The 18,150-nt window shown below is 46.9% G+C and overlaps 1 protein-coding gene across 1 annotated transcript in view; it reads left to right on the top strand.

Annotated features, from left to right (window-relative positions):
* The first annotated feature begins 10,701 nt into the window (after positions 1-10,701).
* Positions 10,702-18,150, top strand: part of LIMD1 (LIM domain containing 1) — a 65,751-nt gene continuing 58,302 nt past the window's right edge. The window contains exons 1-2 of the mRNA XM_084619479.1: positions 10,702-10,775; positions 11,124-13,054. Coding sequence (XP_084475605.1) covers positions 11,554-13,054 — 1,501 coding nt within the window. The 5' untranslated portion in view covers positions 10,702-10,775; positions 11,124-11,553. The remainder of the gene's footprint in view (positions 10,776-11,123; positions 13,055-18,150) is intronic.

An 18,150-nucleotide genomic window follows, 5' to 3' on the forward strand; every position in this document is an offset into this window, starting at 1 on the left:
AGCAGAGAATCCTCCAGCAAGTGACCCGTGCCCCATTCTACAGAGGAAGGTGAAAGACCCCCAGGGCCTCTTCCAATCTGCCATGGAGGAAAATTCCTTCCCGACCCCAAATATGGAAATCAGCTGAACCCTGAGCATGTGTGCAAGATTCACCAGTCATATACCCAGGAAAGAATTCTCTGTAGTAACTCAGATCCCAACCCATCTAACATCCCATCACAGGCCATTGGGCCTATTTACCATGAATAGTTAAAGATCAATTAATTACCAAAATCATGTTATCCCATCATACCATCTCCTCCATAAACTTATCGAGTTTAATCTTGAAGCCAGATAGGTCTTTTGCCCCCACTGCTCCACTTGGAAGGCTACTCCAAAACTTCACTCCTCTGATGGTTAGAAACCTTCATCTAATTTCAAGTCTAAACTTCCTGATGGCCAGTTTATATCCATTTGTTCTTGTGTCCACATTGGTACTGAGCTTAAATAATTCTTCTCCCTCTCTGGTATTTATCCCTCTGATATATTTATAGAGAGCAATCATATCTCCACTCAACCTTCTTTTGGTTAGGCTAAACAAGCCAAGCTTGTTTAGCCTAACCTAAAACAACCAACCCTAGGTGAGATCCTCCTTCAAGTTTCCACTTCTACCACATCAGGCAGGGCCAGGAGTCCTGAGGTTTGCAGGGTGCAAAGGCTAGACCCTGCTCCGTCTGAACTCTGTGGGCTTGGATAAAATGGAAGGAAGATCTGAGGAAAAGTAAACCTTGGCCTGCTCAATCCAACGTTAGTGAGAACAACGATAAACCCCTAAAGGGAGAATAAGATTTATATAATTGGATATATTGGAATATTTTTCCATACTGTATATGAAAATCCCAGTTTTATGTGTCATTTTTAAACACAGCAGTTCACAAAGTGCCGATTTCTAATAATTTATGGTACATATTTGCTTAAGATCTGCTGGCAACAAACTCAGGGAACCAAATAAACCTTGGATATAATGCGATTGATTTCAGTGGAGTTACATTAAGGATGAATTCAGCCCCATATCCCCACCTTTGTACAGTACCTGTCTCAGGAAATAACAAAACCTCTTCCTTATTATCGGTTTATGTTCAAACTGACTTTTACAACCCTGAATCGTTTAGAACCCATACACAAACATAAGGCTATCATTATACTGGTATCCGCCAGTGCCACTCTTGCTAAGGGTCTTTGGAATTTACATTTTAAAGACAATATCTTTTCCAAGGAGTTTTAACTGCTGTTTTAAATCATATCAGGTTGAAACTTACAGTAACATTTGCTTAGATCTGGGAAAATAGTCACAATTGGGTAAGCAATGTTTTTGTAATTGAATGGTTAAAAAAGGGAGGAGATTTTTTCTCTAAGCTGCCACAAGTACTCCTTTTCTTGATGCTTTTTGGTCATTCTCCAGTTTTAAAAATCTGCTTGGTGATTAATAAAGGGAATGAATATTTGCACACTCCCCAGCATCTGGCCACAGCTCATAAATCTGAAATAGGATTTCAACAAAATCCTTGGCAAAATGTCTATGAAGTTCTACAGAGATCTCACAAATTGCATTGCAGAAATCCGGCATTTTTCATCTGAAGCACTGCTGTGATACACCATACCTCAAAGTAGCACGCTGTAACCCCCATATGCATCATTCATAGATGGTTGTGATATTTCATACAAAGCATGCCATGCAAGATATCATAGGAAAGGTCATGGTCTGCTGAAACCCATTGTTCTGTCAAAATATGTATATCATTAATGTATATAAAGTTATGAGATTTTGCTGTATGTTGTTGTTGAAATAAGTTGTAAATTCGGGAGTCATCCATTGCTAGTTCTCTAGGGACAACAAAGGAGGTGAGCCACACTCAGGCGGGCATTAAATGACCATTAATCAGCAGGGGAGTTTTAAACAAGAGATTCACAATTCTGTAAGAGTATGTCTACACTGGCACAGTTACAGCGCCAGCAGTTATGTCGCTCAGAGAGCGCTGAAGGGAAACCGCTGTTGTGTGTTCACACTGTCAGCTGCCTGCACAATAGCGTGTTCACACCTGTGGCATTTGGAGCAGTATTCGGAGCTACCCACAGAGCATCTCTTCCTCTTCTGCTGCTACGACTTTTGGGAAGGCGGAGGGGGTTACAGGACATCCTGGGTCTTGTCCCAATGACCCATGATGCATTGCTTCACATCCCAGCAATCCCTGGGCTTCTGTCCATATTTGGCGCCATCTTTCAATGGTTTGTGTACTGCGCACCTTGCCTCTCTGGGCTGCCTCAGTCTGCTGCTCGCTCTGACCAACACGTCACGAGGGGCAGTGGAGTAATTCCTTAAACTACAAAGGCAAGAGGAGTGCGACGATCTCGCCAGCGTGCTAGCTACGACATGAGATTGCTTGTGGCATTCATGGAGGTGGTGACCACCGTGGAACGCCGCTTTTGGGCTCGGGAAACAAGCACTGAGTGGTGGGATCACGTCGTCATGCACGTCGGGGATGATGAGCAGTGGCTGCAGAACTTTTGGATGAGGAAAGCCACATTCATGGGACTGTGTGATGAGCTCACCCCAGCCCTTCGGCGCAAGGACATGAGAAGGAGAGCTGCCCTGCCGTTGGAGAAGCACGTGGCGATTGCACTGTGGAAGCTGGTTACTCTAGACTGCTACCGACCAGTCACTAATCAGTTTGGAGTGGGAAAGTCGACCACTGGACTCGTGTTGACGAGTGTGCAGGGCCATTAATCACATCCTGCTCCAAAAGACCATGACTCTTGGCAACGTGCATGACATTGTGGATGGCTTTGCACAAATGGGCTTCCCTAACTGCAGAGGGGTGATAGATGACACGCACATTCCAATTCTGGCACCAGACCACCTAGCCACCGAGTATATTAATCGCAAGGGGTACTTCTCTATGGTTCTTCAGCTGCTTGTGGATCACCGTGGGCGTTTCATGGACATTAACACAGGCTGGTCTGGAAAGGTGCATGACGCACGCATCTTTCAGAACACTGGCTTGTCAGGAAGCTGCAAGGGCTGGACCGCAGAGGCTCAGCAGCTGGAGGCTGAGTTCAAGCAGCCAGAGACCAGGGCTATTAGAGGGGCCCAGCACGAGGCCATAAGGATCAGGGATGCCTTGAGGCAACAATTTGAAGCTGAAAGCCGCTCATATTTGTTGATATGCTTGGGAGTGCAGTGCTTGTGATGCTAGGAGGTGATTGGTACACATGATGCAATATGTGGGTTTAACATAATTGTACGTTGCTTTGCAGGGCTCTTTTTGCTTTCAATTAACAGAATAAATATTGCTTTCAAATCAACACAATTCTTTTATTAAAAGACAACAATCGGAGGAGAGAGTCAAACAAAAAAACCCATAATCAGTGAGAGGAATGGGGGAAGGTCCGAGGAGGAGGAGGGATCCCGGAATGGCTAAAGAGTTGTGTATGTCCAGGGATCATATCCAACCTTCTCCTCTGGAGTGCAGCAGATACTGTACTTCAGCAGGGCTAAACTGCAGAGGGACGGGTGTTGAGCGCAGTGGGTACTGGGAGTCTGCAGGGCTGGACTGTGAAGGGGGAGGACTGGAATGCCGCGGGTATAGACTGGAGCCAGGAGGTTGATAAGAGTGTATTGGCAGGGTCTGGGGGGCGCATGGGAAAGGGTTTTGCGACAGCGGCTGCAGGGGAGGGTGGGCGCAGAGCTGCTCGGTTTGAAGAGCTAGTATCGCCTGGAGCGTGTCTGCTTGGCACTCCGTAAACTTTAAGAGCTGCTCCATGGCTTCATTCTGGTGTGCCGCGTTCTCCTTTTGGTCCCTCTTCTCGCTGTCCCACCACTCCTTCGATTCCTGTTTCTTGGTGGTGGAGTGCATCATAACATCACGCAGAAAGTCCTCTTTAGTTCTTCTTGGCCGCTTTCTAATTCTGCACAGCCATTCAGCTGCTGATAACAAAGAGAGAGACTGGGAGACTCCCAACGTCATCTCTGTGAAGTTTAAATGCAACATTTCACAGAAGCAGTATTGTTTGCAACACAGACAACACTGATTCAGTGCTTTAAAACACAGCCAGTACTCACACACCTCTCACTAACTGGCTGACCCCAGGCAAGCACCCGTGAGCCACAAGATCCCCAAAATTGTGAGTAACCACAGGGGTAGGGGAAATCAGTGTTCCAGCCCCGTACTGGGCACATGGCTCTTGGGGAGAGCCAGCTCTGTAGGTGGGGGCCCGATAATCATTCTTGTCCCCACACTTTCCACAGGATGTGATCATTATGGAAGATATCTTGATGCTGAGGGTGAGCAGGGAATCAAGGGAGGGTCTTCTCCAAGCCTGCGGCTTCTGCCCTGGCCCCTATGCAACTTGCCTGTGAGCAGCAGTGGTCCCCTGTGACAGCAGAGTGGCGTGGGAAAGTTACCATTAATGGGGCAAGAAACAAAGCAGCTCTGCCAAAGAACCTGTGGCAGCGGATTGCCCAGTATCTCCATGAGAGTTTCCTGGAGATCTCTGAGGGAGATTCCCGTGAAGTGAGGGAGTCAATCAACAGCCTGTCCCGCCGCTCGGACTAGGCATGCGGTGGGAGACAAGCCTGCTTTCTGCAACCCTCCTGCCCCCAACAACTCGCTTCAGCAATTCCCCAAATCAGATCCACTTACCAGGGGCCTCCTCTCCTGTTTGCGCTTCACCAAGATCCAACTGCTGTGACTGGCTAGCCTCCTCCGGGGTAGAAAAGAGCTCCTGGCTGCATGCATCTCTGACCTCTGAGTCATCCTCTGCCCCTGGGTCCCCCTCCGCATCCTTGTTCAAGATTTCCTCCTCCTGGCTCGGTTCACTCTCAAATGGGAGGCGAGCCACCAAAGTATCCACAGTGGCCTTCACAGCGGAGGTGGGGTTGCCGCCAAGTATCACATCTAACTCTTTGTAGAACTGGCAGCTCATGGGTGTAGCACTGGATGGCCATTTGCCTACCACACCTTTTGGTAGGTGTTCCACAGCTCCTTCGCTTTGACCCTGCACTGCAGTGTGTCCCGGTCATGGCCCCTTTCTATCATGCATTGTGAAATCTGTCCCTAGGTATCATAATTCCTGTGGCTGGAGCACAGCTGGGACTGGACAGTCTTCTCTTCCCAAATGCCGATGAGGTCCAGCACCTCGGCATTTCTCCAAGCTGGGGATCGCCTGGTGTGTGGAACAGGCATGGCCACCTGGAAAGATGCGCTGAGACGGCTGCACGTGTCACTGAGCAAACAGGAAGGGGACTTTCAAATTCCAAAGGAATTTACAGGGTGAGGCTGACGGTTGGTCAGCTGAGGGCAGGGTAGTAGAGTTCAAACCGATGACCAGAGAGGCAAGAACAGGCATTGTGGGACACCTTTGGGAAGCCAATCGCAGCACTGCAATTGCCATGGTGTCTACACTGGCACTGCAGTGCTGTAGCCCCAATGCAGAAAGCCGTACGCCTCTCGTCGGGGTGGTTTTTTTACAGCACTACAGCTGTGCAGTTTCTGTGCACTACGTGGCTTGGCAGTGTGTGCACCTCAGGAGTTACAATGCAGAAAGCTGCTTCACTGTGCAGAAACGTGCCAGGGTAGACAGGGCCTAAGAGAAGCACCACCAATGGTGATTGCTCAACCCTGTGACTCAGCAAGGCCCACCAGGCATGCTTGGGCTAGTTTCTTTCCATTGACATGGACTAAGAGTATAAAATAAGGGATAGTGGCATCATGAGGGCACCTTTCTCTTCCCCCACCTACACTGGAAGCCACAAGAACGCTGGGAAAACAAAGGTCTGAACAGAGGAGACCTGTCCCAGGCTTAAAGGGAAACCCTGCATATTAAGGACTGTAACCTACCTGCAACATCCAGTGGGGTGAGAAAAACTGCTTGATCCAAATATTGCTCAATCTAATAAGGTCTAGGATTTAGACTGAGTGCTTACCCTCTATTTTCTTGATAACTATGTCTGATCATTTGTGCCTACGACTTCTAATCACTTAAAATCTAGCTTTCTGTAGTTAATACACCTGTTTTATATTTGATCTAAAATGGTGTATTTTGGTTAAAGCACTTGGGAAATCTCAGCTTAGGTTACAAAGGCTAGTGTGTGTCCTCTTCGCATGGAGGGAGGGGTAGACTGGGTAATGAACTTACACTGGTCAGGCTTCTGACCAGGGCAAGATGGTACAGCTCTGGGGTGCAAGTCTGGGGGCTTAAGAGATTTGCTGGTGCCTTTCTCTGTCTGATTCGAGTGTGTGGCTCAGGGAACATTCATGCAATTTAGCTGGGTGTGGGGTGGGCTCCACATGCCATTGTACTGAGTGATAACAGAGCCTGAAGGGGTTTGCTGCTTGTCAGTAGCAAAGCATTGTGAGAGACAGCCCAGGTTGGAGAGTTAAGGGGGCACAGCAGCACCCCAGTTCCAGGTTGTACCCTTGGGATCCAGTCACAACTGCACAACCAAATACTCTCAAGACTGGCAGGGCTCAGCTGAGACTGATCACCTTTTGTTTTTCACAGGTATGTTCATTTTACACCACAGGATTGGTATATATTTCAGTGTTGCATCTCCTAAAAAATTGGGGTGGCACAGTACGTACTTGTGCTTATGCATCTTCAAACCAGAAATATATAATATTTTCCTTCCAGATCAGACCGTTAGTTGATCACATCTGATGTAGAGCCATAGCCAGTGGCCAACTCTTGATGCACCAGAGAAATGTGAAAAGTAATAATGATGATAACAATGCACCTGAACAATTGTGTATTGTTGTCCAGAGAGGAGGGATGCAGAAGGAAACTCCTTCCTTACTCCTTCATTATGTCCAGAAGCTTGAGAGTTGATTCATCCTATTTTAGCAAGTTATAACTATAATCTTCCTGGTCATAAAATTATTCAGTCCCCTTTTAAATTCAGTTACAGTGTTTGACTGTGAGCACCTTCTCCCAGAGAAGTTAACACCATAGGCTGATTATACAATGTGTGTATTTCTTTCTATTATATTTAAATGTACCTTAATCAATTTTAATCAAGTATCCTTTGTGCTTATATTATGGGACTCTGTAAAAAGGACCAATCCCTTTTCACTCTCTCATAATCATAAATACCTCACTTACCCGCCCCTCCCTGCCTTTCAAAAATGCTTATTATTTGCAGCCTTTTATGTAATTCCTGCCACACATCCAATTATCTGCATCAACCTTCTTTGTGTTTGGGGGTCGTTTGGGATCGTGTCTGTGTGACAGTGTGTTGGAGAGGATGTGTCAAGATCATGAGGACATTAATACTGAAGTTATATTATAGGGTATGTCCAATTTTGGGCCTGTCAGTCTTTAACTCAAAGAGTCTTTAACTCATTTCGTACTGTACAGTCCAATAAAAATACCACAGGACAGGTTTTAAATTATTGGGGCCAGATTATTATGCTCTCAGTTACAGCAGCATTATCCCATGGAGTTTGCTAGGGCAGAATGGACGTGCCTGAGGGCAGAATTTGCTGCCCTGTTGAATTGGGAGCCAGACCTCCACAAGGATTTCTTCGCTACACTACAGAGTTTATAGCGGTGCAGCTTCACCGATACAGCTGTGCCGCTGAAGCGCTGCTAGTGTGGACGCTCTAAGCGAATGGGAAATAGCTCTCCTGTCAACTTAATTACTCCAGGCCCCGCAAGCGGCGGCCACTATGTTGATGGGAGAAGTTCTCTGAGCTGACATAGCACTGTATACACTGATGGTTAGGTCGGTGTAACTTACGTTGCTCAGGTGGGTGACTTATTCACACCCACTCATGTGAGCGACATGACTTATACCGATATAAACTGTAGTGTGTCCATAGGCTAATTCTACCTTCAGACATGCACAGCTCATGTTGACTTTTATGGGATATTAAACATATCTGAGGATAGAATTTAGCGCTAAAAGGAGTAGTTTTCCCCAATGAAGAAAACATTTATATGGGTATAGCATAGTATGAGAAGGGTTAAAGTGCTGGAGTAGACTCAGGTGCTCCGAGTTCAGTTTCCCCCAGTCACTAATTTACTTCCACAGTCCTGAGTTGCTTAAGCCCCCATCCTGCAAGTAGCTCTGTGCAGGTAGAGCCCTGACCAATGGGAGCCTTAATCTCACTTGTCTCAGCTCTCCAACTGTAACTTGCGGATAATTCTTCCTTTGTCTGTTCTTTCTATGTAGACTATGAGCTGGACAGTCTCTCACTATGTGTTTGCACAGCGCTTTTCACACTGGGGCCCTGATCTCAGTTGGGGCATTAGTATAATAAAAATAATCGTCATAGAATATTATTAGAAAGGTGTCAATATATAACATTAATAAGCCTGGGAAATAAACATAACTTTTGAATGTGATTCTCTCTCTCTTTCTTGAGGGGGTGGGAGGGGAAGGGAGGCAGGGGCAGGGTTGGCCTCATCATGTTGTGGACCCAGCAATTTATTTTTCAGTGAAGCAATCAGGTTGCAATCGGCCTCTCCGTCTCTCAAGTACAGTCTTGCAAAAAGTCCTGCACAGCTACTTTCTTGCTAGACAAATACCACCAGGAGGAAAGCAGGTGTTTGGTTTTTTTCCCTTTTCCTTCAGTGGTTCAGTGGGAACTCCTCCCCTTCAAGGCTTCTGAATGATTAATCATAGACTAAGTCATGTGCGTTTGGCTTGAGTGCAGTAATTACGCTTTGAAAGAAAAGAGAGTGTATGTGTGACATATAAAATAAACAAAAGAGCAAAAATAAACAGAGATTTTGTCTCTCCCCCCCACTCATTTTGCAGAGAAGGAAAATGATTTGACCACGTCCCTAAGGGCTGTTTCACTACGAGCATGAACAGTGCACATTGTGGTATATTCCTCAGTGTGTTTCATTATTTGCTGTAGCTTGTACTTTTGCAAACATTTTGCGGTCAGGTTTCCTGAAACATTAAAGGTTAATAAACAACCAAAACAAAAAACCACCAACCAACCCAAGTCAGTAAGGGTCTCATCCCACAATTCCTAGATTCCAAGGCCAGATGGGACCATTGCTACCATTTAATCTGATCTCCTGCATAACACAGGCCATAGAACTCCCCCAAAACAATTCCTGTTGGAACTAGAGCAGATCTTTTAGAAAAACATCCAAGCTTGATTCAAAATTGCCAGTGATGGAGAATCTACCACAACCATTAGTAAATTGTGCCAATGGTTAATATCCCCCACTGTTAAAAATGTACACCTTATTTCCAGTCTGCATTTATTTAGCTTCAACTTCCAGCTATTGGACCATGTTATACCTTTCTCTACTAGACCGAAGTGCCCAATGTCAAATATTTATTTCCAGTGTAGGTACTTATAAACTGTGATTGAGTCTTTGTTAAGCTAAATATATTGAGCTCCTTAAGTCTATCACTATAAGAATGCTTTGTAATCCCTTATTTATTCTCAGGGCTCTTCCCTGAACCCTCAACAATTTATCAACATCCTTCTTAACTCATGGACACCAGAACTGGACACAATATTCCAGCAGCATCTGCAGTGATGCCAAAACCAGAGGTAAAATAAACTCTCTACTCCTGCTTGAGATTTCCCTGTTCTTGCATTCCAGGATCACATTAGCTTTTCCGCCCACGGTGTCAGAATGAGAGCTCATAGTCTACTGATTATACACCACAACCCCCAAATCTTTTCCAGAGACACTGATTTCCAGGATAAAGTCCCCCATCGTGTAAGTATGGCCTACATTCATTGTTCCTAGCCACAGACACTTACATTTAGCCACATTAAAATTATATTGTTTGTTTGCACCCTTTTCATTATTTACCACTCCTCCAATCTTTGGATCTGTGCAAGCAGAACCCAGCATTGGATCATGCCTATGACCCCGAGACAGCAAACACTTATGCAAGTACAAACTTTACTCATCTCAGAAGTCAGTGGAATTTCCCATGTGAATAAAGTTACACATTTTAGCAGGATTGGGCCCACCCGACGCTTCTTCCCAACCACTGGGTTCTTCTACTTTTATTTTAGCAAAACATTCCACTGCAGGGTTTGTAACCCAACCACTCCGGACTTGTGTTTAGTGCAGAAGGACTTGAAAATAAATTGACCTGAACTATGAGGACTCTCTTCAGGGGAGTTGCCACCACCAAACAGCAAAGCAAAAAGCAAAGAGAACTTTATGCTCAGCTTTAACAGTGAGGCAGAGAAGAAAACTGCTTTTGAATGTGACTAGACTGCGGGTGACGAGATTCTCTGCAGCAGGAGGAGAGGTCCTGATCCTCCAAGTTACCAAGCCCGGGGGAGCCCCACGCGGGTGTCTGTCTACACGGGGTAACTCGCAGGGTGGGGGGCCAGAGTTGGCACCGGATCAGGCCAGCGCTGAGGGCCACGGGTGCGAGGAGGTGATTGTGAGCAAACCCCGACCCCCCCCCCCGTTCGCCAGCTGTAGCCGGGCGGACCCTGGGCAAAGCGCTGGGCCCTCACCCGGGCACGGAGCAGCCCGCAGCGAGAGGTAGCAGCGGCCAGGTGGGTCCCGGCTCGGCGGGGGAACCGGCACAGGCGGAGCCGGGGCGGCTCAGGCTCCGCGCCGAGAGGCGGCAGCTGCTCCGCCGCCCCAGCCCCAGCCCCAGCCCGGGACCCGCCGTCAGCCGGGGCTCGCCCGGCTCCGCCCCCCGCCCGCGGGAAGGGGGCGAGGCCGCCACGCGGGCGGGGCAGAGAGACGCGGCACCGAGCCACGGAGAGCGGCCGCCGGGGAGCCCGAGCAGCGCCCGGGTGAGTCCGCCCGGCCCCCGGCCCCTCCCGCAGGAGAAACGTCCGCAGCCGCCGCCTCGCCGGGGCAGGCGAAGGGGCTACGTGAGGTTCCCCCCCCCTCCCCGGGAGGTGCCGGGGGCTCCTGGCCACAGCCCCTGCTTCCCCCGGTCCCGCAGGCGAGGACCCTGGCCCCTCCCCGTGGCCTCTGGGCGGGTCCCCCCAGCCCCGCGCGGCGTGAGAGACCTGCCCCTGGCTCGCAACCTCAGGCGCGGCGCGCGCCCCCGGGGACTGGGCCTCCCGCTGGGGGCGGGGAAGGGGTTGGCAGCCTGTTTCCACGAGACGCTTACAAGCTCTCTCTTTCTTTTCTAGCCTCTCTCCTGCTAGTGGGCTCAGGCTGAGTAAGCCCTGATTGCAGGGTGAACGGGAAATCGCCTCCTCAGTCGTCATCCTCACCTCTGGGCTTGGAGCCCTTTCAGATCTTGCTTCCTCGAGGGGGCTGTCCCGCCCCCCCGATCTACAACACAAATTTGAGCTGCGTTTCTTGCATCTTATGGTTAGAAGACACGGCTGCTGCTGACCCGGTTATTAACGGGAGCTACAAACAAGAACATTTAATTATTTTTACAAAGCAGGTAAACTTCTGTAACCTTTTTCTGAGTCAAGGACGGAGCGGGCATGAAGCTGAGGATTACAAAGTAAAGTGGATTCAGTACTGACTGCTCCTACAGGCCTGGATGGCTTGCAGCTTTCATCATTAAGTTTAGCCTCGTGGGAGGGGGACGCTAGTGAATTTGCAAAAATGGATAAATATGATGATCTGGGCCTGGAGGCGAGTAAATTTATAGAAGATCTCAATATGTATGAAGCCTCCAGGGATGGACTCTTTCGGGTGGACAAAGCTGTTGGCAACAACCCGGAATTTGAGGAAACCAGGAGAGTTTTTGCCACTAAAATGGCTAAAATTCATCTCCAGAAACAACAGCAGCAGCAGCAAGAAGAGCAACTGTTGGCTGACTCTGGCTCTCTAAATGGTGGGGCCAGTTTCAGTGTCCAGCAGCAGTTTCCAAACCATCCTGTGCATGGAGTAGCTGTGGGGGCCAGTACATTGCATTCAGGAGAAAATATTGCCAAACCACCTCTGGCCACAGCATCAGTGTGTGCAGCACACCAGCTTGCTTTTCCACACCATCCACAAGCTGTTCCTGATGGGCAGCGAACAAAATTATACCAAGAGGGCAAAACAGCTAGCAAAGAATATGGCTGTAGAGAGAATCTGGGGGATTCTGAGGTCTCTGAAGGACATGGGTTCCACAGAACTGCCCATGTGAATCCCAGCGCTCCAAAGCCATCTTTTCCTTCTCTTCCCCATGGACATCATTATAATGAGAATCAGACAGCCGTCCCTGCTTGGGGAGGAGATGCTGGTAAGTTTTCCATCCCAAAATCTGGTTTGGGGAGTTCACGATCCAGTGTTAATCATAGTGATCAGCTACCAAGGAGTCCTACAAAAATCCAAGCTGATCCTCACCCGTACCAGCATCAGAAGTCACAGAGCTCCTGCAGGTCTTCTGAAAGTGGATATGGAAGCCAGGAAAATGGGAATGAAAGCAACAGACTCAGTCGGGGCTATGACCAAAACCCAACTGGTCAGAGATCGTCCTCTTTCTCACATACTCTGACCTCCTTTTCCACTTCTACAGGGTTTGATGGTGAGACAGCAGTAGTACTTCCACAACAGAGATCTTCCTCATTCTCGGCCCCATCAACATTGCCTGCACAAGCATTTTCAGGTCTGTCTGATCAATTTAGCCCAAACCCTGAGAGTGAGATGCTAGCTTCTGGAACACCACACAAAACCAGTCATGACCACTCATTATGGTACCATGACAATTCTAGCTCTTCCACGTCTAGTTCAGCTCCTACTCCATTGCCTCCAAGCGTAGATTATCAGCAAGCCAGTGCTTATCCCAAGTCTACAGCCCATTTCGTAGTTCATGGTCAAAATCACAGGCTTAATTGTCCTGGCTCTGGCATAAGTCCTGAGCAGAATTCCATCAGCGTAGCTTCACATGGGCCAATGATTTCTGATGCTCCAAGGTCTCCATTTAAAGAGGGCATAAGCAGTCTGCAGCATGGCTCAGGACACCAGGAAAATTCCAGTTCTACAAAAGTAAAATTACCCTGTCAGACCCTCCTTCCACAGCAGGAACAAGGGCCATCTGCAGCTGAATTAAAATTAGAAGCACTTACCCAACGTCTGGAGCAAGAGATGGATGCTCGTCCCAAGGCTGACTACTTTGGTAAGTATATATTTCTGCAGTTGCAATCTGTAAGTTTATATTAACGCATCTGACAGTACTAACTGCTGTAAGGTTCACTTCAGAGACTGGGAGGGGAAACACTTTTTTTTTGGGGGGGGGCGGCGTTCAGTGGTTTATTTTTGTACTTAAGCGTCATTCACTACAGAGGCTAGAAATTATTTTGACTATGAAACATTTTTTCATTTCACTTGTTTTAAAGCAAGGATTCCATAGTAACTTCAGGAGGGAATCATGAAAGTAGGGTGAGGTGGAAGGGTTATGACTTTTGAAGTACCTTAATTAATTTTTTATCGCAATTTAACGTCTTTTAAAGATATTAATAGACTACCTCCTTTTCTAAAAATTGTTTATGATTCAGCTTCAATTAAAACTTAGTTTTTTAATTGATCAAAAAGTTGGACAAGGCTAAGGCTTGCAGGTATTTAACAACCTGAATGAGCGCATCTGAAAACCAGGCCATAAATGTATTGAACTCTACAGCTCAGATCCACAAGTTGTCCAGTGCTGCAAGGTATGCTTGTACTTTGCAGTGAAGAGAGAAGAAGAACTTAACATCTGTGGGTACCTGAATAAGTAGTTAAAATATTCTGCTGATTTCAGTCCATTTGATAACATGGGGCGCCAATAGCCTGTTGGCGAGTTTAATAGTATATTTTCTCTTTTTCTCAGCCATGTCATAGCTTAACAAGATAGAGGATATTTAGTCTGGTTACCCAGTTCTTGGAAAGAGTGGGTCTGATCCTGTTTCCACTGAAGTCCATGAGAATTCTGTGATTAACTTCAATAGACGCAGGATCATGCCCAGCAGAACTTTTGTTCTTACATGTTTTAGGCCTAGTCTACGCTACAGAGTTAAGTTGATGGATGGTTTACGTCGACCCAGTTATGTCAGTGTCTGGACATAGCCTTGCTGCGCTCATGTTAGTGCCCTACTACACCAACACAATAAATCCTCCTCCATGAGAGTTGTAGGGTATATGGTGGTGGCGGTAGAGTGATGCGGTGTCTGTGTAGACACTTTTCAGAGTAACAGCCGTGTTAGTCTGTATTCGCAAAAAGAAAAGGAGTACTTGTGGCACCTTAGAGACTAACCAATTTATTTGAGCATGAGCTTTGGTGAGCTGTGTTCCTTAGATCAGCTGCGACACTCATAACTGTCAATTTCAGGGCTCCCTACTGGAGCTGTGACATTGACAAAAAAGGCTGATAGCTCTCTCCTGTGGACCCCGCACCAGGATCGCAGCTCAGGCTGTCACTCCAGGGCTGGGGGAGAAAGTGTTCCCTCTAATTTTTCCCACCCGTGTGCGGAATGAATTTTGTTATGTGCACCAATATGGAGGTGATGTGTGACACATTGTCTTCATATTGGTGCACATAACAAAATTCATGGGGTGGGGGTGGAGCCGAGGGGTTCAGAGTGTGGGAGGGGGCTCAGGGCTTGGGCACAGGGTTGGGGTGCAGGGATGTGAGGGCTCCGGCTGGGGATGCGGGCTCTGGGGTGGGGGTGGGGATGAGGGGTTTGGGTGCAGGAGGCTGCTTGGGGGCTATGGCGGCGAGAGAGGACTCCTTGCCATCCCCCGCCCCCCGCAGCTCTCTCTCCCCACTGCAGCACCTGGGCTGGGGGTCAGGGTGGGAGAGGCGCCTCTCCCCACCGCAGCAGCTCTGGGGCTGCAAGATATGTGCCCCTCCCCCAGCTCCACACTTGGGACCAGCCTGGGCTGTGCCCAGGCTTGGGGGGAGGGGTGCCATTGCTGTGGCAGTTTGGGGGCCAGGCTAGATGGGAGCTGGGGGAGGGATGCCCCTCCCCTGGCCCCGGTAGGTCCCCGGGCGGGTTTACTGAGTGCCTGCATGGTGCTATATAGGCTGCTGTGTGGCTACACAGCTTACAGGAGACTTAGGTGGGGGCTGGAGCCTGGCTGCTGCCCAGGCTCTCGGGTCTCTGCTTTGAGCCTGGCTGTCATCTGGGCTTGGAACCGTCTGGGAGCCTGGGCGGCAGCTGGGCTTGGAGCAGTGAGCTCCACCAAGAGCTGAGAGCCCATGCTCTCAGCCCCCCACACTGCCCCTCTTAAATCGGTGCAAGCGCTGCTGGTGAGGATGTGCTCCACCAACAGAAGGAGGGTAGTGTGGACATGAAAAACCACAATAATTACTGCCACAGCTGTATGTCGACTTAAGTTTGTAGTGTAGACATGCCCTTAGATACATGGGTTGAACATCCCAAATGTAGCAGTAGCTTGAACTCTCCTTCCTAATATGAAGTAACATTTTTCACCTCTGTGCATCTTGATCCCTATGCAGACTTACAAACACAAACCAGGGGAAGGATTTCATGCTTTCAGCTTACTCTTGCTGCTTCTTGAAGGCCACCATTGCTGATGCCAGCACGGGCAGTCTATACACCAATGATACTTAAGCACTCTGGTCTTGCCAACATTACTATGAACTTCACAATAAACGACTGCAAGCTAGGTAGCTGCCAATATTGGTATCCGAAGGACATATAGATTGTTTCTCCCAAAGGTTAGTTGAGAACTGCATGGAAAGCATATTCCAGAATATCAATATGTGATGTTCCCCTGATAGAGAGTATAGTTGTAATCAAATTTAGTCCAATGAAAGGGCAGATGGAGTAAAATGCCTATTGTGTCACATTACAATGTCTTGTGTTCTTTTTGCTGCTTTTTGAGGATAGTGTTTTAAATACCATTCCTCTACTCTGAATATAGAATGGTCCACTGACAAGGCCGTGAGATCCTCTTCAATAGAGGATGCTACTTGGATTTTGGATTCACGCTGCTTTGAATGGGTGAACAGAGGAGCTAGGCTATACATACTTTAAAGTGTGTGTAGGAAGCAGGGGCATGCCAGAGCAGATGCATGTAATGGATAACTAGATTTATACCGCCTTTAAATTGACAGTAATGCAAGGAATGTGCTTTTTAACTTTCAGGAAGCATGCAGTGATGTAATGGTATTTTGGTAACATGCAAGGTCTATATGGTGGGTCCACTGAATTATTTTTATCAGGATCCTGGGGAGGGGGAAGAGATGGAGGCTCCTTAATTCCCAGAAGGATCCAGTGACAAACTCCTACTAGGAAGCTATACATGCGTAAGGGAGCAGAAATGCTAGGGGAAGAAGTAGAATTTGCAGCAGCTTTGAGTCCCAGATCTATGAAGGGAGGTTTAGTGGTGACTTCCTGGAATATTTTGAAAGACTTGATACAGTGCAGAAGTATTGTAAACTATTGCTGTCGTCGTCTTGCTCTCTCATTTTCACTTTTATGCATTCAGTATACTATTTGTTACTCAGGGATAAAGCACTGAATTGTCTCTAGAGAGACAAAGTGGGTGAGGTAGTCTCTTTTATTGGACCAACTTCTGTCGATGAGAGAGACAAACTTTTGAGGCACACAAGAGGCTCTCAAGCTTGTCTCTCTCACCAACAGAAGTTGGTCCAATAAAAGAGATTACCTCACCCACCTTGTCTCTCTAATAACCTGGTACCAACATGGCTACACTACATTGCATACAGCGAGTTGACTTGAGGAATTCCAAGTACTGTATTACAGATCTGTTTTTTCACTAAGCCAGTTCCTCAAGCTACCAAAATTTAGAATTAAAAATAATTATTTTTATGTAACAATGATTTAAAAAGAGAACAGCAACAGTTTGTTTTGTTTTAAACGTTCCTCTGCATTATTGTGAACTCAAATGCAACACCTCTGCTGTTACCTCAGAACCAGGAATTGAAATTGGCTAGAGACACAAGTGCAAATGATTGTTCCTGAAAATGCTTTCATGTTTGGTAATCTGAAATGCTATTCGTAACACAAGTGTCAGGAATGGATGTTATTAATAAAGAGCTGTGCTTCTAACAAGGGAGATTTTTGTATCTACTACTGTGTGAAAACCAACTTTGGTAAACGCGAACGTTTTTTTAAAGGACTAAATCCAATATAGATAGGATTCCTCTGAGGAGTAACAGCCTGTCTAGTTATCTGCCAACACAAGATTACCAGATTACCATACAAAATACTTCTGGCTTCTCAAACCATATATGGTATGGGAAAGGAAGGAAAGAATCAAAGAAGTCCGGATTTTTCAATAATGCATACGTATAAGCAGTGTCAGAAAAATGAGTCTTGCTTGGGTCTCTCGAGCTTTTTTCATTTTAAGAGTGTTTTCTGAAATGCTGACTTCACTGCAATGGATTATGCAGTATTTCAAAAAAGACATAAGGAAACTGAGGGGCTATTATCCAACTTTTGGTTAGGAATAAAAAACTTTGAGGGGTCTGTTTCTGCTACAGTGGAGAAAGAGCCCTGAGTCCATATGACAGATCTGGAAGTTAACTTTGATTTTATTAAAGTTTTAGACTGCCATTGTCAAGGAAGCCTGTGGGAGCTAGGTGCCTGAATCAAATGAATTTCTGTGGTATTGGGGTGCCTAACTTTTTCCTTAGGTTCCTTTGAAATTTCCTCATCTTCTCTCACTGGCTAAAGTTAAGGCTAGATTTTCAGGTGTGAGCACAGCAGGTGGACTGCAGAAATGTGCATGGGCCCACTGTGTTGTAAGAGAACACAGAATTCTGAATGAAAATCATACAGTTCCAGGCCTGATCATGCACCATCGAAGCCAATAAACCTCTTACTGTTGATTTCAATGGAACATGATTAAGCCAAGTGTGCCTGACTGTCCATTTGTATGTGCAGTTACCCAGTTTGCATGTACAAACTCAGGTTTTTGCAGGTGAAACAGCTGTGCGCACACATTATGAGTGTACCTCTTGTGCCCATAGATGGAAATTTGGCTCTTGGTGTTTTAAAGACACTGGTTATCAGTAGCATTTTAAAACAAACTCAATGTGTTTTTTCATATTATGAGTGAGTCTTAGGTTTTTAAGGTCTAAATCCTCTCATTACTACTCAGGGTAGAGCTGATAAGCTGTTGGTATTTTATCAGAGCCCCAGGCATCCTAGTTTGAAGCTGAACACTGAGATGCTTTGTAGCAGGCAAGCAGAGTGGATCATGTAGTTGAGTTTGAGGATTTTTCCTTTCACCAAATTAGAACTC

This window comes from Lepidochelys olivacea (genome assembly GCF_965140295.1).
Source record: "Lepidochelys olivacea isolate rLepOli2 genome assembly, chromosome: 2".
Taxonomy (NCBI): Eukaryota; Metazoa; Chordata; order Testudines; family Cheloniidae; genus Lepidochelys; species Lepidochelys olivacea.